The sequence below is a fragment of the Podarcis muralis genome, chromosome 5, assembly GCF_964188315.1.
Source record: "Podarcis muralis chromosome 5, rPodMur119.hap1.1, whole genome shotgun sequence".
NCBI lineage: Eukaryota > Metazoa > Chordata > Lepidosauria > Squamata > Lacertidae > Podarcis > Podarcis muralis.
Window position 1 is genome coordinate 42,708,019 of NC_135659.1, and position 25,375 is coordinate 42,733,393.

The 25,375-nt window shown below is 42.6% G+C and overlaps 1 protein-coding gene across 6 annotated transcripts in view; it reads right to left on the reverse strand.

Annotated features, from left to right (window-relative positions):
* The window catches only part of FGGY (FGGY carbohydrate kinase domain containing), a 162,576-nt gene that overhangs the window by 33,686 nt on the left and 103,515 nt on the right, over positions 1-25,375 (reverse strand). For 5 of the 6 annotated variants that reach the window (XM_077928691.1, XM_077928690.1, XM_077928689.1 and 2 more), the window contains one exon: positions 23,028-23,122. The exons of the other annotated variant lie outside the window; for it this stretch is intronic. In XM_077928691.1, coding sequence (XP_077784817.1) covers positions 23,028-23,122 — 95 coding nt within the window. The remainder of the gene's footprint in view (positions 1-23,027; positions 23,123-25,375) is intronic. 6 annotated transcript variants of the gene reach the window in all.

Sequence of the window (25,375 nt, forward strand, 5' to 3'; positions counted from 1 at the left end):
ATTTAAAGCTTTGCAGTGCCAAAGAAAAGGCACAGTGCCATAGACATTTATATTCCCAAAGTTAACTTTCAAAATGGCATCTCTCCCTGTTTAATTTTTTAAAATGAAACAGGCAAGCAGGAAATGGTGCCCTTCCGGAAGCTGACACCAGTAGCAACCTCACTTCAAGGATATCCATTTGTAGATATCTTTCCAAGATTAATATAGCATTCTGTCTTTGCTTTGTCCGCCCTTTTCTGTTTTCTGGGACCATTTATCTGTTGCACTTTGGTCTGACTAAATGATTTGAAGCCATGCCAGCGTGTCATAGCTTTAGACTAATTAAAAGTCTTCACCAGCTTCTTCTGTCCACTGGCTCCCAATTAATTTCTGGGCACAATTCAAAGTGCAGTTATTTAAAGCCCTAAACAGCAGCCTTGTTCCATATTTACCTACAACGTCTCTCTCACTTACACAGACATACACGTACAAGTAGGATAATGTCTGGGCACTGCTCCAAGCGCCAGAATCAGTGGAAATTAGATTCAAGTTGACAAAGCACAAGGCCTTTTTTACAGTGGCACCTTTACTGTGGAACTTCTCAGGGAGGCCAGTCAAACCAGCTCTGTTTTCCATCTCAGAAGAATGTTAGTAAAAGCTTTTCCAGCAGGACTATGGCTGGTGAGGCTTTAAATTTGTTTTAGCTGCCTTGTGGTTTTCATGCATCAGAATAGTTTCCCTATGGTTGCTGGATGCTACGTTGTCTTCCTGGTATAAATTCATGCTATTAAAACTGATAATGCTTCTAGCATTACTTTTGAAAATCAAGTTAGTAGTCTTCCTTATTCCTCTACAGAGCCATGCTTATTGTTACATAGATGGCAATTGTTTTATTTGTGATTTGTGATTGTTTTACTGATGATTTGTTAAGTATTCTATACAATTTATGCTGCATTCGTGATGTTCCATTATGTTATTTTTATCATTTGTTTGTAAGCCGCTTTGGGATTTATTTGAATAAAAAGTGGGATAGAAATAGAATCAATCAAAAAAATGCTTATACACGATACCCTTTTAGAAAACAAATAATAAATAGAAATAATCAAAAAGAAATCTACAAGACATTGGATAAGCAGAGGGCATGACACTTCTCCCTTGAACGAATCCCTCACCTTGTATTTGAAACACTACCATGCCTAAATAAAACATATTGTCCCACGTGCCCTCAGGGTTTCGTGATTCACAGAAAAAGAACAACACTTTAGGAAGAATAAAATGCCTTGTGATCGCCCCCTCATGTCCTCCCATGCTTTCCACAGAAAAAGAAAAGAGGGGGTTTAAGCACATCACCACAAGCTCTTTTCGCTGAAAGGGACAGTGAGGAAATGGGCCGAGGGCAGGAGAGAATTATTAGGGATCACTGCAGGACAAAGCAGAGCATGAAACTTTCCTAATGTATCAAAAGACACTCCAGGGGCAGTCCCCGTGTAAACAGAGCCTTAGTTAGGCTGGGTAGAATCAAAAGGAGAGAAGGGTCAGCACAACTGAAGGCGGCATTTTTCTGCCGTGCCAGTCATGACGTTAGTCACTTCTCCAGAAAGCCAAATTTAGAAGCAGAATGAGCCGCGCCGGTTGTCAACCCACCATCCTTCAGTCGGAAAGCCTGCTTTGTGGTAACTCTGCTGTTAATATTAGGCATGTTTCTGTTCCAGTGCCTCCCCCTCAACACCCTGCAACTAACAAATAATTAAGCAATTGTATTTAAAAACAGGCAGCTGGCCACTCTGCTCAGACTCAAGTAGGTCAGGTGCCAGCCTGGCTGCCCAGCAGTGGGAGGCTCAGCTTACATGGGCAGTGGAAGGAGCCCAAGCAGCTTAACTCTGCTTTCAGCTCCCAACTTTTGCTGGCAAGCAGGCACAATGATTTAATGTGCTCTGGTCTCTGACTCAGCAGCGCTGGGGTTTGCACGCTGGGAGGGAACAGGTGCTCTTGAATGGGCCGGGTGACTCAGGATCGGGATGGGGTCAACTGTCTGTGGCAAGGGCCAGTACGCCGAGCTGGGAAGCCCCGGAATAAACACTGCCTCTTTAACCTGTGAAGAAGAAGCAGTGCAAAACGCCCACACTCTCTGCCTCATCCACAACTCCCAGCCCATTTGGGAAGGTTCTCACATTTCCTTCACATTAAGGGAGGCTGTTCAAAAACTGCCGTATCAAATATATTAGTGGTGAGTAACCTGCGGCTCTCCAAATGCTGTTGAACTCAAATTGCTAGCACAGGCACATGATGCCCAGAGTCTGGTGAGGGGTAGACCATAGAAAGGAACACAGGAGATTAGTATTGGGTTGAATTGGGCTACAACTTGATTGATTACAGATGCGAGTAGGTTTGGCTGATAGGAACCTAATGAGGTCGACCCGGTGTTGGGAGTTGCTCCCAACAGTGATAGGGTGCAATGACCACAGTTGTGAGAGGTGTGTTGGCCCATCGACCCCCATGTGGGCAACTGGACAAAAATCTCCCCTCCTGGACCCCTCTAATGGGGCACCCACTCAACTGTGAAGGCAACCCAATGGCTTATCTACCACTCGAGCTGGCCCCTGCCAGTTAGCAAAGAAGGCGGCCTACATGCAGTTGCCATAGTAAATACTACAGGGAGAGCCTGGCCCAGCCCCTTGCCCCTGCTTCTGATTGGCCTGTGGGGCCGGGCCTGCTCAGATGTGGTCTGCGGCTGCCAGAGGGGGGCGGTGTCAAGCGACCATCCCCTCACCCAGCCATGCAGGAAGATGGCGGACATCCCTGGGACCAGCCCATGGTCGTGCAGAGCAGCAAACACCACTCTCCCAGATCAGCAACATCTCTAGGTTAAAGACCAGGGACCCCAACTGCATGCAGTTTCTGACTTGTAGTTGTATGACTCTTTCCAAAATAATAAATACAACTATTTCATCAGCCCATTGGGGACAAGATCAGGTCCATGGTATACAACATACATACAAGCAAATGAAGAAACACACCTCTTTCCCCCTGCTGTGGTCCTGATTAAAATCATCTCCATGAAAATATTAGACCTGAGAGGAAAGCCCCCATAGCAGCTATTGGGGGGGGGGGTTAGCAGTAGCCTGCTGCCAATGGAAGCTTGCCTCCAATAGCAGCTGGTGGGGCGCGGTCCTTTAGGGCTGCAGCGCAAAGAAAAAAGGGTTAACTCTGACCAGGGCCCATAGAAACTACTGGCTATACTTTTTACAAGAGAAAATGCAATGACAAGCGACACATTTAACCCTGTGGTTTGACCCGGTGAACAGGGCTGGCCTGAGTCACTGTGCTGCCTGCCCTAAGTCACCCTGGGGTTCTTTGGGATGAAGGGAGTGCTATAAATAAATAGCCCAAGCTGTTTCAATGCTTGCTTCCTGTTTTCCCTTATTAAATTGTGAGCCTGTGGGCAGGGACTGTCTTATTTTTCAATATACCTAGAGTGCTTGGAGAATTGGGGTGGGGAGCATTTTCCAGCCTGAACGCCTTATTTCCTCAAGGGAAACTTTCAGGGGTGCAAACAAGTGGTGGTTGGGGCCGGATGCAAAAGGATACATTGTATGTACCCTTGCCTTTGTAGAGTAGGTTAAATTCAATTCCTGCAAACTTCAGGGGGTATTCCTCCTTCCCCAATGTTTATAGGTCTGTGCAGTGCTGTTTGTTTTTCTTCAGGGGGTATTCAAGGGTACGCAGTACCAGCACCTCTTTTCATTGTTGTTAAAAGGTGTGACACTTACTGTAACAACTTCATGGTGACCACCTGCACCTCTTTTTCTAGAAAAAAAGCACCGGATCTGTGTATGACATTCTCCTTCCAGGACAGCAGATGTTCAAGAACACATTCCAGCCACGCAAAAGCACTGAGGGGGGAGATGGTCTGAGGGAGAGGTTGTGGCCGAGGAGAGCCCAGAGGTCCAGACACAGAGGAGCACGTTTAGCTCCCAGGCCTGAGGTTCCACAGCACCATGTAAAAATAATAATAATATGTAATATGTTCCAGGAAAAATCAGTACCCATGAACTTCTACGTGCATTATCACTTCACTGTGTGCTTTGCAGATGTTAGAAAGTTGATAGGGTGTCTTACTTAAAAAAAGAAAGAAAGAAGTTTATTTTAAAAGGGTTTCAGAGAAGCTGCTTTTCAGCATGACTATAAAAGCAGGAAGAAATGCTTCTCCTCACTAGTTTTGCAACCTCCTCTGGGGCCAAATGAAGCAGGAGATCAACAGCATGTTTATGACAGCAGAGTAGGAAATCCAGAAGAATATCATGTCTACAAGAAACTCAGGCGGCGGGAGGGGGGGGGGGGTCGATTGTGGAACAGATGCCAACGAATTCTAAAAGCTTCTTACAGGCAATCCCAGGATTGTGGGAAGGTTCTCTTTACAGATGATCTGCAATTGTTTTGCAATTCACTTGGGAACATTGTTCCCTGCTGTGAAGGCCAGAGATAGATGGGTTCAGGATCTGAAGTAGGGGAAAAGTGAAGAGAGGGTGGTTCTGATGAAATAAGACTTAAGATGCTCACACCTGAAAAATGCAACACTTTGAATTTTGTGGAAAGCTACTTGAGCGAAGGTACACTCCGAAAACGTATCCCGTCAATTTCTCGTCACGTTCATAGCATACATTTTGCTTTCATCGCCTTTTCTTCACCATCTGGCGATCGGGTGTTTTTAAAAATCTGTATTTACTTTATGACCTACAGCTAGAGCACTGTTTACATATTAAAAGCTGGATGGGGTTTTCTCGATTCTTTCCATATGTTCATTTACCCTCTCATAAAAATGTTTTGGATCTAGCCAGTTCACATGCATATAAGCTGCTTTGTCAAATCCCCAAGCACAGAGCACAACACAGTTCTGAGCATCCAGCTGGGATTTTATCATGAGAACTGTTTCGGAGGCCACCATGCCTCATTGTTACTGCCATAAAAATACACAGCCATGCAGTTGTGTTTCCTCGCTTTCTGCCCAACAGGATGGTTTAATCATTCATTTCCATCTTTCCAGTACTAGCTCAGTGACGGTAAATCTACCCCTCATAGTCTCTTCCCCAACATTTAGTGCCTTCCTCAAGCTAAGGGTTTGAAATCCCTGTTGCTGAATTGTTATTCATGTTCGCTTCCAGCTGCAGTAGCCTGAGTGATGCCAAAGAGCCTGTTCGATTGTACAAAGGGCTAACATCTGCATCATGAATGATTTGTACTGTATTTCGTAACTTGAACCAGAAACTTGATCGCAAATGCAGAAGGAGCCAATCTTTTTAGTTCCATGGGCATATTATGATTTTTGAGAGAATGACATGGGCGTCACTGCCTCAGGTAACTTCACTTCCTCCTTCCTGGATCAGCCCAAGAGGCTGAAGGAAAACACACTTTGCCTTTCCAAGGGATATAGGTAAAAGTTGGATCCAGAAGAATTCATCTGAGTATTGAAAAGCTCTTTCCCACGTCGTCTTTCAGCTTTTAGAACTTTTCAAGTCAGAAAAAAGTAATCACACTTACCAGCTCATGGAGAGAGCGAGGGACAATGAATTGGGTTGGGGGATGGGTTCAGTGGCTTTGTGGGAAATCAAGGGAAGACCTCAAGGGAACAGCCTCTGACAAAAAGCATGGACTTTTTCTGATTTTTTTTTTTTTTTTTACTGTAAACAAGCACATATGAAAAATTAAAAAGCAGTAATAGGAGCTTACATGAAAATTAGGAAAGCAGCCCGAAGAACTTTTCAAATTTGCTTTAGATATGACAGGACCAAAAACAAATTAGACTTAAGCTGCCTGATGGCATATGCTGCCAAATTTATCTGGTGGGAGGTGGAATGGGGCTGAACAGGAGAGAATTCTGATCTTTCACAAGCATCCAGAGACTCTAAGATTCATGCTGATAAAGACAATGAATAACAAATCAAAGAGGAAGAGCCGTAGCTCAGTGACAGAGCATGTGCTTTGCATGCAGGAGGTCCTGGGTTCAATCCCCGGCATTTCCAGGTAGGACTTGGAAAAGCTTCTGTCTAAAACCCTGGAGATCTGCTGCCCGGCAATGTAGGCAAGGAGTGGCCAACCAGAGGCCAACAGATGCTGTTAGACTAGTTTCCATATCATTTGACCATTGACCATTGGCCATTTGGGGCTGTTGCTCATGGAAATTGGAGTCCACAAGTTATCCATCCCTTGTGTAAACAATAGTGAGCTAGATGGACCATTGGTACGTTTTGGTAGAAGGCACCTTCCTATGTTGCTAACACAGTAATCTCCTCCACCGAGAGCAATCATGCCTCACCAGTACCATTTTTGTAAGTCCTGTAGAGGAAAGAAATGGTAAGTTATGCCTTTGGTAGATGTTTATGGGAGAAATGAAGTCAACTGAGGAAGAAGGAGAGGCTACATACTATCTATTTAAAGAGTAGCATATATTCTCCCCACCCCACCCAGCAAATCATTGCTTTCTTCAATGTGGTCCTAAACCTTGGATGGAACAAGAAGCACAGGAGAAGATCCGCCATCCATTTTTGAGAATAGTACTGTATTTCTGGCAATGAAATGCCACTGATGTCTCCGGCCCTTTTCAAATTCAGGTAGGATGATGAGGTTGCAGAGGACAAATCAGTGAAGCAAAAGACGGATTCAAGAGACACTAGATGGTGGTTGTCTGAAATCAGACTCAAGGATGTGGTCAACCGTGAAAAAGAGATATGCAACAGCATCCTTTGGCATGACCTCTTGTCAGAAGGTCAATTGATAATATAACTCTGGAAAGTAATTAAGGAAGGTAAGAAGGTATAGAATCATAGAATTATAGAGCTGGAAGGAACCCCAAGGGTCATCTAGTCCAACCCCTGCAATGCAGGAATCTCAGCTAAAGTATCCATGACAAATGGCCATCCAACCTCTGCTTAAAAACCTCCAAGGAAGGAAAGGTAAGAATGATAGTTTATTTTATATATTTTGATGCTACTTTCCTACTAGGTTGCCTAAGGTGATTAACAAAAACAAACAAACGAACAACAACAACTACTACTACTTTTAAGGCCTACCAGGCTTTTTGTTCTTACTTGTCAAATATTTGCATAATTTAAGGATGAAAAATTCTTTAATCTATATTCTCTCTAGTGACAGAAGGACGTTTTCTGGAGATTTTCCTTACAGATATATGAAATGAATGCTGAGTTTGTTATTTATCTCCATTTCATCAATCCAATTCTAGTGAGCTTACCATGACTGTTTACCACATGCATTCCACACTGCTAATATAGGCAGCCATAAAACGTGCCTATATTAAGCCTTTCCATAAAGACAACACAAAGCTTTCTGCAGGTGCTGCTGTGGGAACTGGAATGCATTTTGAACATTCCAAAGATTATAGAGCTGAACTCAACCATTTGAGAAAATAAAATTTATGCACCTCCTCATGGACAATTGTTTTTCCAAGATGTGACCTTCCCCCAATCTGTCATCCGTGAGACAATAAATCATGGCCCACGTTGGAGAGGATGTATTAGCAGAAAATTCACCTCTTCTGTTTTTGTAAGCTTTGCCTGCATGGGTATCTGTTTACATTTTACTGTGCTTTTCAGTATTCCAATAGCTTTCAGTTCCACATTGTGTAAATAAAACTGAATAATCAGATTTCACAATCTTCTGAGATCGAAAAGAGCTAGCACCAATAGCTAAAACCCAAACCCTTGTAGCCTAGGCTTCATTTCTGAAAGAGTCTTGAAATATTTTTGACACAGTAGCCCTAATGAGGCGTTCTTAAATTCTACTGGTGGAGGGGCCATGCCCCACTCTTCCAACATCTTGTAGAAAGATCTGATGGGATGCTCAGTGTTTCCCATGATCATGTAGGGTTCCCAGCCATGAGGGGGACTGAAACACACTTGGCTAAATAGGCTTACAATCCTTCAGACCTTCTCACTCAACATGAAAAGGCTGTGGGGCCTGCCTGCTGAATAGGGCAAGTATCAGATCTGCTTGATTGTCATTTACAACATTTGAGATTGCTTGCTTATCAAAGATCCAACCACTCATAACTGCTGATGAGGAGCACTTGCTGACCGGCTCTGCAGTGGACACAAACAGTCAGCTATGTGAGATACCACTGACCCAGAAGGGGTGGTAATCTGTGGGCCCTGGAATTGTAGCAGGGGCAGCGTGGGTGAAAGAAACGCCCTTGCAGAGACCTCCAGTGTTGAGCTCTGACTAGTTCTCACACAGCACAGGACTAGAGATGCTCTGGGGATTAGGAAACCTTACACCTCCAGAGAAGAGAGCCTAAGAATAGTATTCCCCTCAGGTTCCTCCAGAGCAAAAAAAGAAAAAGCAGAAGAAGACTGTTGCCCCAACTCCTACAGCTGACAGGACACTGTCTCAGAAGGACTTGAACAGAACCTCTGCCTAGACAGGTGTTTACTAGGACTTCCTCCCAGGTAAGTGTGTACAGAATTGGCTTTGAATTTGTATAGAACTCAGCTAAAATCTGGACCTGTTCAATGATTATTCAAGCACACTGTGCCAGGGCAACAGGTGCCAAAACTGCACAAATATTTCTTACTTAAGCTCTTATCTCTACAGGTGTTTCACCTCTCTCCACAGCTCTCATCTGCTCTTTTTTTTATTTATTAGCTGTCCTTTTGCAAAAACTAGTTAGCTGATCCAACACTGCACATTTCAAACCACACATTTCTTCCCATTAGCAGCAATTTCAGACTGTGAAAATGGCTTAATGGAACGAATCCGAAACACAACTAATCCCTAGTTCAAAGGTATTTTCTGAGAAAATAAACTGAAGCCACACAGAGAGGAGAGATCATTTATCCAAGAAAAAAACAAGTTCTCATTGTCTTCCCCTGTACCATTTTCAATGTATTTTCTTTTTACTTGAGGCTATTTGAGTAAATTTGTCTTAAAGTTTAGTTCTGTTAACGACAGGTATCTTGAAGCAGATTAGAGCTGAGCTGAAATTTCTCAGAAGACATTTTCCTTTTCCTCACCTCTTAGAAAATGGCCGCTTTCAGAATTATATCCAAACAATCTCTACCATATTTCTTGTACTGGCCCCACTCCAATGCCCAGGAATGACATTAGGGGTCTTGTAGAGCAGCACCTAGATTTAGGGTGGTGTGGGCAGTTCCCCTGCAAAGGGCTCTGAGTCAAAGAGGCATGAAATAAAAAATACAAAAGTAATTATTGTGAAAATAAGAAATATTCCGGTGGAGGCCTACCAAATTTTATCCTCACTCAGAGCACCATATTACCAAAGTCCACCCCTGCATGGAGGATGCTGCTACTAGCTGGGGCAATAACAAAAAACATGGTACAGCCATTGCAAATGGTGAGTCCAGACTTGAGAATCTTGAGAGACCATTTGTGAACCCTTCTAATGCAACTACAGTGTGTATATGTTTTTGCCTGTATGCCAAAACAAGGAACTTAAATCACATAATACAACTAACTGTGGAGATATGTGAACCCCAAAATTGCCTGGCATTTCATTTTACCCGAGGAGAAACCTAATGTTAAAATGAAAACTGCCAGGCTTTACAAAATAATGTCACTCTCAAACTGTTATCTAGAGGCATGTTGTATATTTCTTTCATTTACTTGCTGGGCTCTGGTTAAGCATTCTCTGGTTCAAACAGGAGGGCTCAGTGTTTCTAGGTTTGCCTCCAATAAATGAACCAAAGCCTTGGATCCACTGCAGGGGCACCATCAATAGGGGGCTCTGGGTGCCTGAGCACCCACAAAAAAACACACTACAGGGCCCCCAATGCAACTTCTGCTGCCTTAGGAAGCACTGGAAGCCGTGTCCGAGGACTCACAAGACTTCGGAGATGCTGTCCTAGGCCTTCCGAGACCTCAGAACCCAACTTCCGGCGACTTCTCAGAAAGCATCTCTGAAGCCTCGCGAGACCTTGGAGATGCTTTTCAAGGTCTCTCGATGATTTGATTTGATGGTAATGCACAGCAGCATTTAAATCTGGCTTCTAATACAACATTTCCTAGCGAAAGCATATCTTAAAACACAGCCTGCAGAAATATTTCTAAAGAGTTTTGAAAAAGACAGCTACAGCTTTAAGCATGAGTAGATACATTTGTCTGGAAGAGGAATCTTGTACTGTATCATATTTCAGCACTGCACAACAAATAAATGGACCTGAACATTAACCTTTTATTTTTTTATCAGAGTTTTCAAAAGGACAAAGCTGCAATCCAAGACTCACAGTCATGGCGGGGGGGGGGGGGGGGCGACGACGACGTGAAGATGAAATGCTTCAGAGCAGGCACATGAAGTGCACATGTGAACCATGGACCACATGTTTAACCACCACGAAGAGCCACAATGCGTAATGAAAGAGAAGGAATTACTTTTGGCAATGGGACCTAGGAGGCAAACCCTTTCATAAAGCGTGGGAACTTTTGTGCACACTCAGCTTTTGGGAGGAATAAAATAACTTCCTGTCTTGGCTTTAATACAATGTTTACCTCTTTCTTTCATGCTTACTTCTTACTACGCTGCGCTGGCAAAATGTGCACTGTCCCAATACTTGCAATGCACCTCCAGCTGCAATGGCTGCTTTTGGCACATGCTACTCAACAATGGGACCAAGTGCCCGGCCTGTAGCTATGCCACTGTAGCGAGAGATGAATGAAATGAAAGAATCCCAAATGGGGGGCTCCCCCCCCTTGTAGAAAGCTTATCTAAAAAGAGTTCCTAATGCTCGTTCCGATGAGCCAAGGAGCCAATGGGACAAGGGAAGGACTGTGAGCACCATGGAAACAATGAGAGAGAAAGGAATGTTTTACCTGTATAGAAGTAGTCCTCTGAAACTTGCGTTCAAATTTCTCCAAAGGCCCTAAAAATGCCTTTATGCGACTCTCAAACACGTGCCAATGATCTAAAATCAATCACCTTTTGTGCGGGGTTGAATTCAGATGCAGAGTGTGTCAAAGAGCCCGTTTCTGAAAGGGTCTGAAGCCACGACCACCTTATTCACTAAGGACTAGTGTTACTACAGGCTGTGCCTGCCTGCTAGCAATATGGTAGAAGACAGAATGAGCAACTCCTGAAACACAAGCACCATGTGGTTCCAGAATAAAATTTAGGACCTGACTCCTATGGCATTTCATAGGCAGAAAATAATTTACTACCCTACAGACATGGCACACAAAAAAAAGAGAAACAGAAATACTGATTTATATGCCTGGGAAGTGGGACATCCCCATTATAAATTGGCTTCCTCCTTCCCCACTGAAACTTGTTTGCATAAGGGCCCCAAAGCCTATCAAATACAGTTGCTACACATAGCTTAGTTTCCTCCCCTAAGATCAATCCAGAATTCCCTGGAAAGATGGGCTGATTGTTAAACCACTCTGGAAACTGTATCTCTGTGAGGAGACCAACTCTCAGCACTTTTAACAAGCTACCGTTCTCAGGAGTCTTTGGGGGAAGCCATGACTGCTTAATGTGGTATGATACAGCTTTAAATGTATAATGTGGATGGAGCCTGCCTAAGTTACACCTCCTGTGTAAATGTTGTGACTGCTGTCTTGCTTTACTGCTTGCTTCTGCACAGATGTCCCCTTTTTCAAATACCCCCAATTTAAAAGCTAACTGGAAAAGCTGCTTCTAAAACTTTGCGTTGCACTTCAATTATTGTTCCACAGGTGGAGCTCCTGCGAAATTAATAGACTGCTCAGCCCCCATTTCCCGAAAATACAGAGAAATCGGTGCATCAAGTTTTGAAAATAAGATGAATAGCAAGTTCTTTATTATTTCCAAGAGCTTCAAGAATATGTCGCCTCTTTAGAGCAATTAATCATCCTGTTCCCCTAAGCTAAGTGACATCTCCCATCACAGAGGCTAACACATCTCATTTACCATCAATGCTCAGCTCTCGTCTCCTCCCTCCACCCTCCCCTTGTAACATAATCTATGAGAAGTTAAAAGACAGATAAAAAGCTATGTTGTGCCAATAAATAAAAGCCATTTGTACAGTGGGGAAAAACCAACCAACCAACCAACCAACCAACCAACCAACCAGTATTGTCCTCAGTAAAATACCAGCCAAGTTGTTTTTGAGAGGTTATAGCAGAGCTATAATACCAGAGGAATGAGCTGTATATAAAATGGGTTCAACTCTTAAGGATACTCAAATGGATGTAAATTCTAAGTACACAGAATCATAGGATTGTAGAGTTGGAAGGGGCACTGAGGTTTATCTACTCCAACACCCTGCAATGCAGGAATCTTAACTAAATTCTATGTGCCAGGTGACCTTCCAACTTCTGCTTAAAAAACCCCATCACCCCCCAAATCAGTCTGTTCTGCTGTTGAACAACCCTTACTATCAGAAAGTTCTTCCTGATTTTTAGTCAGAATCTCCTTTCTTGTAACTTAATCCCATTGGTTTGGATCCTAGTCTCTGGAGCAGGAGAAAACAAGCTTGCTCCAACTTCCATGTGACAACCCTTTAGATATTTGAAAACGGCTATCATATCTCCTATCAGTTTCCTCTTTTCTGAGCTAAACATACCCAACTCTATCAACTGTTCCCTTTTTCATATTGGTTGCCCTCCTCTGAACACATTGCAGCTTGTCAATAACCTTCTTAAATTGTCAGTTTTGAGTAAATCTATCTATTCTAATCAATACCTTAAGTTTAAATGATTATGGTAAGTTTGTAGTAGGAAGACTATTAAGCTAGATACCATTTGTATTGCCCACTTTTTATTATGCAGTTGTGTATACTGTATATAATTATCTTTGTAATAACTAATACATTGTAAATTTTGTGGGATATTTCTTCTCTCTCTTGTAATATTTTGATACATATGCTTTGCTTTGTATTAATTGTGTAAAATAAACTAATAACAAACCAAAAGTCATCTATACCCAAAACAACCCCATAGATATGTCGGTCTCACCAAGTAGGTGATCTACTACCATATACAGATCCCTCATCTGGTCTGCTGACTAGCAGAAGAAACCACATCTCTCTTGACTGAGATTCTGGATTTGTGGTTCATGGTGTTCCTACTGAGAAGCAACAGAATAAGACAGACTTCACATAAGCAGAAATAATAACTAGCTATTATTTAAATGAAAAAAACCACACTGAAATAAGAGGCAGTGAAAAATAGCCATAGAAAATTAGTAGGGGAAGAAATAAGCACTGAGGGGACTAAGCAGACTTCTTCAGAGGAATTTCAAAGACTAGGTGCCAAACTCAAAAGGCCTTGTCCTGTCTTGTGTGACCATGTATCTGCTTTTAGGTGTGTGGGGGGATAGAGCAGGGGTTATGATGCTGATTTCTATGCCTGGGAGGAGAAAACGCCTAAAATATCAGCCAAAGGCAAGCCCACACATGGACAGTCATCATTAGATGGTGATGGCATCAAATGATGACAAGAGTCTAAACCACCTCACGTCCAATACATATTAATGGAGGAAGTTCATGTATTGAGCTACTAGTAACCCAGTAGTGCACTACAGAGCAATGCCCATGAATTTTCTGTCTCTTTTTATTGGAAATTTGCAGAACTCCCAATGGCCTCCTGACCTGATCCATGCCTGCTCAGCTTCAACATGTTACAGAATCGTGTGCTCCTAAGCCATTCACGTTTCTGCCAAAGGAAGCCTCAGTGATTTCAGTAGGGCATGTTTCTGTGTATGGATGCTTAGAGCTGCAGCCTGACTGTCACCGCCACCTTCCAAGATAAAGAGCAGAAATTGTACGTGCGGGGTAGCAAACATCCTTACGAGGAAGGCTTGCCGAAGTATGTCCTGGTGGTTCGGATTGCTGGTGTCAAATCCCCAGACGAAGTAATCATCGTGTCCTTTGAAAAAAATTCATTAAAAAAAAAACACACCCAGGCATTTCAGACAGCTAGCACAGTGACTCTACATGCCTGTGTTTCCTTACAGAACACTCTGATCTCCTGCACTGGCATTGCAAGAGTTCAAATCCCAGATGGGGAATTAATGTGGTGGATTGAGTTTCCAACTCTCTAGCATACGTCTTGAAGTTTCCCTTCAGCTTAGCTAGAGGGGAGGGCGGCCAGACTATTCAATTTGCCTGTAATACAGCACACATAATTAAGGAAGGCACTCTCTGAAAAAGAGACAGCTAACTTGGAGAAGCTATGAAACGACAACAACATCAGCTATCCTGCCCTACCCTCACTTTTATAATTGCACTATTTTCTCGGTAACGTATTTCAGGAGCAATTATGCCTCTATACAGAATAAATCCCAATACTTTACAAATTTTTGATAACTTCAATTAATCCCACAATACTTTAAACATGCAATTGTTTTAATATTCTGATAACATATTATTGGAATTTATTATATTTTAATCTAATTATGGAAACTGGTATGTTCTGGAGGAATGGTCTTCACTGATTTATATACAGTACTTTGTCTTAACAGTAACTCCACTCTCTCCTTTAGGGGGAGATTTATAGGCATACCTCTGTCATAAACAGGATGCTTGAATCCCAACACCCCTTTCTAAACGGGCTTTGTGGAATCAGTGGCTCTGCCTACTGCTATGGAAAATGCCAGTGTTAAAGATGGAAAGAAGATAAAAGTCCCTACCAGAGAAGAATGGCAAATTAAATTGTTGGACTATGCCAAAATGGCAATATACAGTGGTACCTCAGGTTAAGTACTTAATTCATTCTGGAGGTCCGTTCTTAACCTGGAACTGTTCTTAACCTGAAGCACCACTTTAGCTAATGGGGCCTCCTGCTACTGCCACACTGCCAGAGCACGATTTCTATTCGCAACCTGAAGCAAAGTTCTTAACCCGAGGTACTATTCCTGGGTTAGCGGAATCTGTAACCTGAAGCGTATGCAACCTGAGGTACCACTGTAGACTGGAAAGCTCAAGAACCAAGAAGAACCAAAACTTCAACAAAGAATGGGGAAATTTTTAAAATTTATCTTGGAGACCACTGTAAGCAGATGAAAACATTAGTAGGTTTGCAATAACACTTGTAATGTAGCAAGTATTATGGAGATAATGGAGTAATATAAAACATGGACTACTGAAAAAGATGCAGTAGAAAAGGTTTAACAATAGGACCCATGGAGGGGAAGGTGGGAAGTCCAGAGACTCAGAGGAATCTTCAACTGTTGATGTGTGGTTGTATTGTTATAATTTTATATTTGTAAAATCAAATAAAAATTATTTTTAAAAAAAGGAAAATGCCAGTGTTACAACAGTGTTTCCTTATGCAGAAAACCATTGACTGTGGTTGTCATACAGGCTTGTAGTCACTTATCTTTAAGCATCCCATGTCCCCTAGTCTAGTCACTGTTATCAGACATGGGCTCGTGGGTGTGATTTCTGCAGGAAACACTAATGTTACACCCGTTTTCCCCGCAGCAAACATATAATGTGATTTCAAAGGGCACCGTGTTTCAGACTGGGGTGCTAGTTACTTTTCATGGGGTTCAACAACACCACACAGGCAGGATGAATAGTGAAGGAATAAAGCATTAGGGTCAAGGAGAGGAAGAGCAAATGCAGGCATTGGGCATGGATGCATTCAGTCCTCACTGTGTTACAGATATTCATGTGGGAGGTACTTTCTTTGAAATGTTGCTCCATAGGCAGAGCTAGCACATTTGGGAAAAGGCGCTTGGCTTTGTCTGACAGGTGGACTTTGCAAGTGCATGGGAATTCTCTCGGAGTGCTTTTATAACAATGGTGGTCCACACACCTCTGATTCAGGCTAAACCATGTGCCCTACTCATCATATAACCAGCAGTAAGGCTGAAAACCTAAAGTGTCTGTGCTTATAAAGATGTTCTGTTGCAACAGTGAGCATTACTTTTAAGTAAATGTGCTTAGGATTGCAATGTGTTTTTTTGCTACTTGGTTGGTCAGCATCTTGTTGCTACATATGAGTCCCAGTCCAAGAGGGCCTTGTCTCAAAACCAGGAAAGATTAAAATACATTTTTTTTAAAAAACAAACAAACCTCTAAGCTAAGCTCAAATAAAACAAAATATACTTGGAACTGATGTGCCTCCATTATGGCTTGCAGAATACTGAGCAAACAGTTGGCACAGGGGTGTCATTGTTAAATAACAATAATGGCAGGATGACCTCCAACCCCTACTGAACCCTTACATGTTAAAAAAATGCAGTAAATGGATATCTGTAGCATTTTCCAATGATTTTATAGCCTGCTCAAGTCCATAACTATTAAATGGTAAGTAATAAATTCAAAAATGTGCCTGTGTTAAAAACAAACAAACCCAAACACCCCAGAAATAACAAGCAGATAAGTCAGAGTGAACTCCAACTGCCAATACCAAAAGTGTAATTTCAATGATACCATTTTTATGAGAGTTGCACATTTAACCATCTACTTTGAAGACTTTCAATAGTCTCCACTGGTTTGCCCCATGTGAGTAGGCAGCACCAAACATCTTTTATCACACAGTTGCTTTTCAGGCATAATGCTAGTCAATGGCTTTGTACAGTGTTTACAAGAAGCAACTCTCAAGGCATGAGTGCTCCCCTCTCACCTCGGGCACAGTGACGAAATGGAAACTGGAAGCTTCCACTTGCACATTTAAACTCACCGTGTACAAACTCAGGGAAACTCTGTTTAAACTTAGTTTAAGAAAGCCAGGTTCAAACCACGGGTTGTGATCCCGACTTGCTCACTAACCACAATTCAAACTAACCCAAGTTCTTCAGAGTTCGAGTGTGATGATAAACTTTGATTAGCACAGAAGTAGAGCTGGTAAAAAAATTCTAAGTTTACCTCTGAAACTTGAAGTTGTCCCTTCACTGCAAAAAACAACAACAACAAAAACAAAACAGGGAGTGGCCATTTTGGCTGGTGGGAACCCAACCTACTCTTTGCCAATTGGCACTAGAGGTTTGTGTTTTCCTTTAAAAAACTACAACTACTTTTTAATGCCAGCGCCTCTGAGGACAGTAGGCTGTACTCCTTCACCTTTCCTCATGTGTCCCCTCTAATGCTTAAATTGGTGCCTTAAACTGAAGCAGAAGCAGTCCGTCAGAGCCCACCACCACTGCCCTCTGAAATGGCAGCATTAAGTTGTGTATGTGTGTGCTTATTTGTGTTCGTGTGTAATACCATAAAATGTAATGATAAACTTAACTTTAAAACAGAGTAAAATGAAGTCGGTCCTTCCATTGGCTATTGGTTTATATATTACAATGCATGAAATCCAAACCTAATGCCTCCCATCATTTCTTGGCTGTGTTCTTCACATTAACTCCAGAGTGCCTGGTGAGTAAATGTGGGGCTTCTCCCCTCTCCTTCTTGGCAACAAAAGACAGAAATGGGAACCTCAAATCACTCCTTAACCTTAAGGGCCTCTGCCCAACCTGAAATGGCAAGGTGAGCCAGGACTACATAATTCAGGAGGAAACGTCTTCAGTTTATTATTTGCAGACTGGGCTGGTGCTTTGGATACAGGCCTATTTTACAATGGAAGCAGATGCTTCTGTTTGCCATATAACTGTGCCAGAGGGGAGTACATGACCCCAAAGCTTGTGCAGGTACCACTAAACCATAGCTTACTATTACAGCTGAATCGGGCTACAGGAAAAGGTAGAAATCTGGCTGTAAATGTGCCATGTGGGGGTTATGTGCAGGTTTGCAGCATGCAAGAATGGTTAGTCCTTCCCTCCCTGGTTTCCATCTCCTGAAAACTGACCACACACATACAATAATTAAGCTTAGAGAAAAGGTCCCTTTCACATAAATGGGACTAATTGCCATGCACATTTCACAGCATGCAGGGAAAGCAGGCTTAGCCCCTCTCCAACTATCCCCGTGGCAATTATGCGTGGGGGGGGGGGAAGGCCCAAGCTGAAGTGAATGCAATTAATTCTTCTTTATAGGCACTGATTACTGTTGCACTGCACTTTATAGTCTGGGACAACTGTGACCCACTGTTACAGCCTGCAGCTTTTGCTTAGACAAGTTTTTATCTATTAATTGCTATAGGTATAAAATGGCTACAAATCATGCAGCGCAACAACTAACAAAACACTACTGTACAGCACGTACCAATCTGGTAATACATCAAGGGCATGACAGCACCTAACATAGATGACATAGCATTTTGACGGAAACGCTTTCGAGCTGGGGGACGTGTCGGCAGGGTTCTTTAAATTTCGCCCCTGATTCACTTGCTTAGGGGAGAAACCAGCATGACAGAATGTTGCCGAGCCTAACAAATTAGGGGTGACCTGCAAACTGCTTTTGCTCAAGAAGAACAGGGATAAAATATCTTTCTTTCTTCTTTAGTGGTGCTACCAGAGCACAGCCGTAAGTAAAGCAAAGCAAGCACTCAGCAAGTGAGATGGGCAACAGATGTCAACCCGTATCGTATGTCAGGTAAACAGCAATGGCACATGAGGCTAATGATCTGAACCTGCTTGTGAGAACATCACGCTATCCTAAAGCCATGCTGAATCTGTAAATTGTAGGGACCTCCCATCACGCCTCCAGGTCAGTTGCTCCAGCAGACAAGGAATTGCTCATCCAATACCAGCACAAAGGAAAACCATATATCTAAAAACAACAAAAAACCCTCCTACAGAGCTCCATTAACACTGATGTGAGAGCTGAAATATATATGGATAAAACTACAATGTTATATGAAAGGAAATGTCCATTTGCATATACACGTGGGGGAGCTGCAGATAAATCCCATCCGCTTGGTGCACATATCACTATTACACTTACAGAACCAAAGCACACTTTTTCATGTGTGTACAAATGCACACGTGTGATAAAAAAATATTGAATTAGATGAATCTGCAATGGATGCACCAACACAGGTATTACAACCATACTGCAGAGGGGTCACTTTTAGAGCTCAAGTCATGTTATGAATTTCTATTTTCTTGAAGAAACGCCCTGAAAGAAATAACAGCTATATTAAGATACCCCTAGGAAAGAGGACGGATAATACCACTTCCTCGCCTTCTTTCAAGCTCCCTGTCAAGGCAATAGTTTTTGAGGAATTTAAGAAGAGTCTGCTGGCGGCGAATCCAAGCACTTTTGAGGTCTTGATTCTTGATGAACAATTAGAGAAGCAGAGATTCTTTAATATCATGTCAAGATGCGAGCTACCAGAAGAATAAACTATTTTACGATAAGGACAAGGTAGAATACAGGAAACAAATTAGTATCATTGTCAGAAATGTTTCTCATCTTTATTATTAGAAAATAGTTCTCCCTGGCAAATCTGTTGCCAGACAAACCAGAAAACAAAGAACTTGATATGGAAACCAACAGGTGCATCAAAATAGCTGCCAGCAAAGGATGCACTAGTTCTACCTTGTGCCATTACAACGTCAGCTGGCCTCACTTAGGAAATCCTGAGTTTTGCGCTAAGTTATGAAAATGGTCCCTATATCCATACTGAGGCTGCTTTTTGTGATGTGTGCATTCACTTTCCCCATTGGGTCCGTAGGTAAAAAGAATGGTTTCTGCTTCTGTGGGGAAGGGTATTGACCAAATGAGTAAAAAGAAACCCAGAGTATCTATCCAGAGCATTAGGGGGAAAAGAAAGCACTTGTTCTTATCCAAAATGTTCTTAGTTAACTCTGTTTTAAATTATAGCCTGACAATGCAAGTGTGAACTTAGCCCATTTCTTGGCAAATAATGAAACAAGGTGATTAGGGCATCTTAACCTAGTTCTGCCTGCCAACACGACTTTTCAGAACCTGATCTCTCTCGTCTTTGCCCAACAACAGCCCCATGATTAAAGAAATAGAAATTAAGATACGCCTTGACACTCTGGGAGACTTTCAGTAAGAGATGCATTAACAGCAAGCCAAAAAAATGATTAATTAACTTTTCTTTTTCATTATTATGTTTACACAAGATGATTACAGCAACTAATTAGGAATTTATCCTGGTTTATATAAGAGTTTTTTAGTTGTTGTTTTTTATGAGATGTGTGTAGGAGACTTGGACTGATTCAATAGACACAAGTCTATGGTTCTTCCAATGTGGTCTACTAAGCTATTAAAACATGGTGCCTACCTCTTCCTCCTCTTTAAAGGTATACAGTCAAACAAAAAAAAAAAAGAGTAGGGGTGGCTACAGATCAGGATAACTGCTTGGCACTCCGGAAAAGTAATGGCAGCCTTGGGTTCATGTATCCTCATGATAACAAGGCTGTTAAATTTGCAGGAAAGTCTCAGTTTTGGAAGCGTTTCAACAAACAGCAGCTTGCTTGGTGGAGCTGAAAATTCAGTGCAGAAAGCCACCCACCGTGAGAGGGGTCCTTCCACTCACTCAGCCGTCAGGGGACGTTCCGTATGCACAACCTGTTGTGCGAATAGCACTGCCTGATACTGAAGCACAAAGGCGCAATACCTACTTGTTTGCCTGAGCATCCAAACCTCTTTATAGCCTAGCCAAATTGCCATTGTCATTAAACATCTTTCCAGAGGGGAAAGCTATTATTAAAATTAACTCTTTTGAACTGCAGTTAATGACTTAATAGATAAGTTGTTGTTAAGAGGCGTGCCAAAAGTTCACAGTGAGGGGGGAGGGGAAGGTCTATCACTGCAGGACCAGTACTTCCACCAGCCTTTGGAAGGAACGCTACCAATCTGCAGTCAGCTTGCTCAAACTCCATGCTCTCTTCCTCTAATTTTCTGTCTCAACAAGTTCAAGGATTCCAGGAAAATACTATCAGTATCTCTTCCTCCTTGTACACAGCTCTCTAAATTCTAAGTAAGCAAAGTCCGCTTTAGGAAATCAAGATGAAAAGAAAGCTGGCCATTAGCTTGCATAAATGCAACTGAAGTGATTTAATGCACAGTAGAAAAATAAACGGAATGGTTTGTTTTTTTTAATATAAAACAATAATAATCCTAACCCCAAATATATAAACTCTGTCCAAAAAAGTTAGTTATGGTGAAGAATAAAACTGGGCTACTGCCAAATAAGACAGGGTCTTGTTCTTTCCCCCGACATTGTCACTTGTATACTGTGTATTAGACTTGTAGAAGTCTAATACACAGCTTTGCAAAAGCAGGAGCTGGCTCTTTGGCAGCTAAACTGAGGGTGGAGCTACAGGTTCATTTCCGCACTTCCAGTGCACCTTTCAAGCACATCCACAGAACCCTGCTGCCTGTGGATAAGCAAAGGGCACAAGAATGGCGCTTGAATCTTTAGCCTCATCCACTGCTTTCCTCCTCCAACAAACACTCTCTCCCTGCTGCCCACCTCCAGCAAGGGATCCAGGTCTGTTTCTATCTGAGAGCCAGGGTGGTGTAGTGGTTAAGAGCAGTAGTCTCATAATCTGGGGAACCGGGTTCGTGTCTCTGCTCCTCCACATGCAGCTGCTGGGTGACCTTGGGCCAGTCACACTTCTCTGAAGTCTCTCAGCCCCACTCACCTCACAGAGTGTTTGTTGTGGGGGAGGAAGGGAAAGGAGAATGTTAGCCGCTTTGAGACTCCTTAAAGGGAGTGAAAGGCGGGATATCAAATCCAAAATCATGGACCTGGGACCTGAGCTGGAGGAAAGCAACTGCTTGCGGGGAGGAGCTGAAGGAAGAAAATGATGGACAAGGAAAGGCTTAAGAGAAGGGAAATTGTAGACCTCCAGAGCTGCTTAGCCAAGCAGCAGCAACAGATAAGTCTTGAAGAAACATAGTGGAGCTGGAGCATGCAATTCCATTCTGAAGATCCCACTGAAATGTATACAATCATCCAGCTGTCTGGTAAAAGAAGCCATAGAGGAATGATCACCAATTCAGGCCATTTAATGCCCATTAGCAGTCATCAGTTGTAGAGAAATGAATTGGGAATTTTTTGCTCATATTCCAACTCACTCTCAGCCCACGTTCTCCACCTGAAAATATGAGGTATTATCATTGAAACACAGGACAGGCTACTCTTATTTAAGAACCAACTGGGAAAAGATTTTTGGGAATGCGGCTGCAAAGCGCTTTCTTCACCAAGTATTATATAAAACATAACTGCCAATCCTTGACATGCTGAGTGGAATAAAGTGTTCAGCATCCAGGGTGTGTCAAGTATTTCTGTTGAGCAACAAGACACCTGCATTGTGCTATGCAGGTCACAATCTGTCTGTTTTATTGCATTTCTGGAAAATGAAGGGAAGGCTTGGAGAAATGAAAAGAATAATATACGGCCAAACATTTGCTCAGGAAGGATTTTCTTCTCTTCTCCGGAAACTAAGAGATAATCCAGAGATTAAGGAAGGAGAGATTTTGGTCCCCCCACCCTCCCCGGGGCGTTTTGCACGTGTGGGTGTGCATCGGTGAAGAGACACGTCGTTTTCATTCCCCTTTGCTACAACATTGCTTGTGGCGCAGATATGGTGGCAAGAGATAAGGAAAAGAAGGCTTCCCAAAGTCTTTGAAAAGCAGCCATATGGAGACCAGATGTCCAAGGTAGTTCTTCCTCCGCAAAATTACCCAACGGTGGAGTTTTAATGTTCTAGTTAAAGCCTGGGTTTTATATCCACATATAGAAATCTGCCTAATTAGATAGCATACTTTACTGTAACAATTTTTTTTTAGAGCAGTGTGAAATTCAAGCCAGTGGGTGGGCAAATACCCTGGGGCCAGACTCACCATTTTTACAGCAAAAAGGGCCAATTCCATCTTAATTCACCCATTACCATCCTGTTACACTGTTTCCCTTTGGAGGAGGATGAGTGGAATGGAGTAGAAATGGAAAGGGCATGATAGGCTGGCTGGTGTCCTGAACAGGAGCATTCCACACCGTGACAGTTTGCTGCAGGTCCCAGTTGTAGTAAACTAATGTAATTGTTTGAGACCCATCTCCTTATTTAACCTAACCAGGCCAAGCTGGTTAATAGACCTATGGATGAAAGCGTTGGGCTTTGTGAGGAACAGAGCCTACCATTCCTCCCCACCCAGTCTAAATTATAATGTAGGCAAGGCCAAGCAGAAAAGTGCAGAGTTTAAGCTTTCACATCCAGACTTCCTCTGATTACATACCTGCAGAGAAGCAAAATCTTTAGAAGCACAGGCTCCGAGAATAGCAGCGCCCGTCAAAACAGACTCCACCTCGTGGGCCAGGACAACAGGCATGCCTAGACAAAAACAACACACATCTGTTAAAATGCTCAAAGTGGGGGCGGCGTGAAGACGATTAAAAGCAAAAAAACCAGATGGAGGATTATTATCTGTATACCCTCTGTTGACACGGTCGCCTGTGTGATTGCACTGGCACTTGGGTGGATCTATAAGGTACTTGGGACGCAGGTGGCGCTGTGGGTTAAACCACAGAGCCTAGGACTTGCCGATCAGAAGGTCGGCGGTTCGAATCCCTGTGACAGGGTGAGCTCCCGTTGCTGGGACCCTGCTCCTGCCAACCTAGCAGTTTGAAAGCACGTCAAAGTGCAAGTAGATAAATAGGCACCACTCCAGTGGGAAGGTAAAGCGGCGTTTCCGTGCGCTGCTCTTTTTCGCCAGAAGCGGCTTAGTCATGCTGGCCACATGACCCGGAAGCTGTACGCCGGCTCCCTTGGCAAATAAAGAGAGATGAGCGCCGCAACCCCAGAGTCAGCCATGACTGGACCTAATGGTCAGGGGTCCTTTACCTTTATAAGGTACTTGGGGGCATTTTCTGTGGTTGTAGAGACATGAGTGTCCTTTCAGGTTTTAACTATGCACCATGCCAGTGTATAGAAAAATAAGAGCTGCCAGTTTGCCAAGACAATGACAAGGAACCAGAGAAGATGACATGGAAACTTTAAAAAGAAAGTCACAGGCTGGTTCTCACATGACCCCGTGAGATGTCCCTAGTCATACAGATGTCTGGAGGACAGAGCTGCACTCATGTTCTGCCTATGGTCTTCCCATGGGCATCCTATCAACCACTTTGAGAACAGAATGCTAGACTAGATGGGCCTTTGGTCTGATCCCGCAGGCCTCTTCTTACGTTGAGCAAGAAAGAAGAACTTAACTTTCCTGCTGCCCAGGAATTCTCCCCCAACCTCCCACTCGGGGTGATTTTGCTCCCAGCTAGTTCTGACATTGGAAAGCAGTGTGACCCTAGACAGTGCGTGGATGAAATATGGAGGTTCTCAGTGGCAAAAATGTTTTGACACAGAAACTTGTTTAAACTTATCAGAGAGCTAAATTAAGAACTGAGTTTACAGCTGGCACGTTTGAAATGTAGTACTTTGAAACTTGGCTGCTTGTGTTGCTACTCTGCAAGTGCCTTCACAATGAATGCATTCATCTTACCATCTGAACAATATGAATCTGAGGCTTTTAAGTGGTCTATGAAATTATCTATTGGTAGCCTGCATAATTGGCTAATGGGAGCTTGCATTTAACAGTAATATATTCAGAATTTTCCTGGAAGAATAGGGGATTGATACAGGAATGTTAACTATTTTATCGGATAGATTTTAATGAGGGCAAGAGAACCCAGAGCATTCTAGTCAGATGAACTCTGACATCCCCCGTCAGTCACAGTTCCTACAAACAGGAAAAATTCCAAGGCCGCAGAAAGGCCTCTTTGTCCTACATTGTACATGGCCATTAGATACAGTCAAAGAACCTTGGTTTAAAATTTAATCAGAATTATCTATTAATAGAGCTTTAATTTTAGACATCAGAAAGCAGCTCTCAATTCCAAGGCTATTTGAATTAGATAAGGAAAGGTGTGGACTTGATAAAATCTTGTTTGACTAATAGAAAGCACCACTGTGGCAATAGTCTGTTGCGTACATCTAGCCTAGGTCAAGACCTTGTGTCATTTGGTTCACCTTTTCTGCTTTTGTGAAATGTAATTACATAATGCTGATTTCCATCTTTCTTCCTGCATCAAGGTAGGAAGTCTGGTTTGATGTTCAAGTGATGCAAATCTCCCTGCTAAATAGCTAGAATCCAAGATTTAAACTTGATCTAAACCACATTGGCTCTTCTTAAGAAGGGGGCAGGGAGGGGGGGAGAAAAAGAATCTGTATGGTTCATAGTTTTTTTTCTCTCTCTCAAAGCTGTAGAACAAAGGAAAGATGTTTTCCACAGGTTAAAAACATATGATAAAAGCATAATGGATGTTTAAAAGATAGCCCTGGATAAAGGCTGGGTTTAGCCTAATTTGGGACATGTTCTTCTTACAAACACTTAACTTCCTATAAGGATTTTTGTCATGCAGGCTCAATAAAATACATCCCCTAAAGTAGGGCACATTGCATTTTATTAAGCAGTTTCTGCTGGTTAAAATGTGCAAAGTTTGAGTCACAAAAAGTCCCGAAAGCTTGCAAATCAATTAACAATGCCGTAAAATAAAGGCACCCCCTTACAAACCTGCTGCCACAGATTTGACGCAC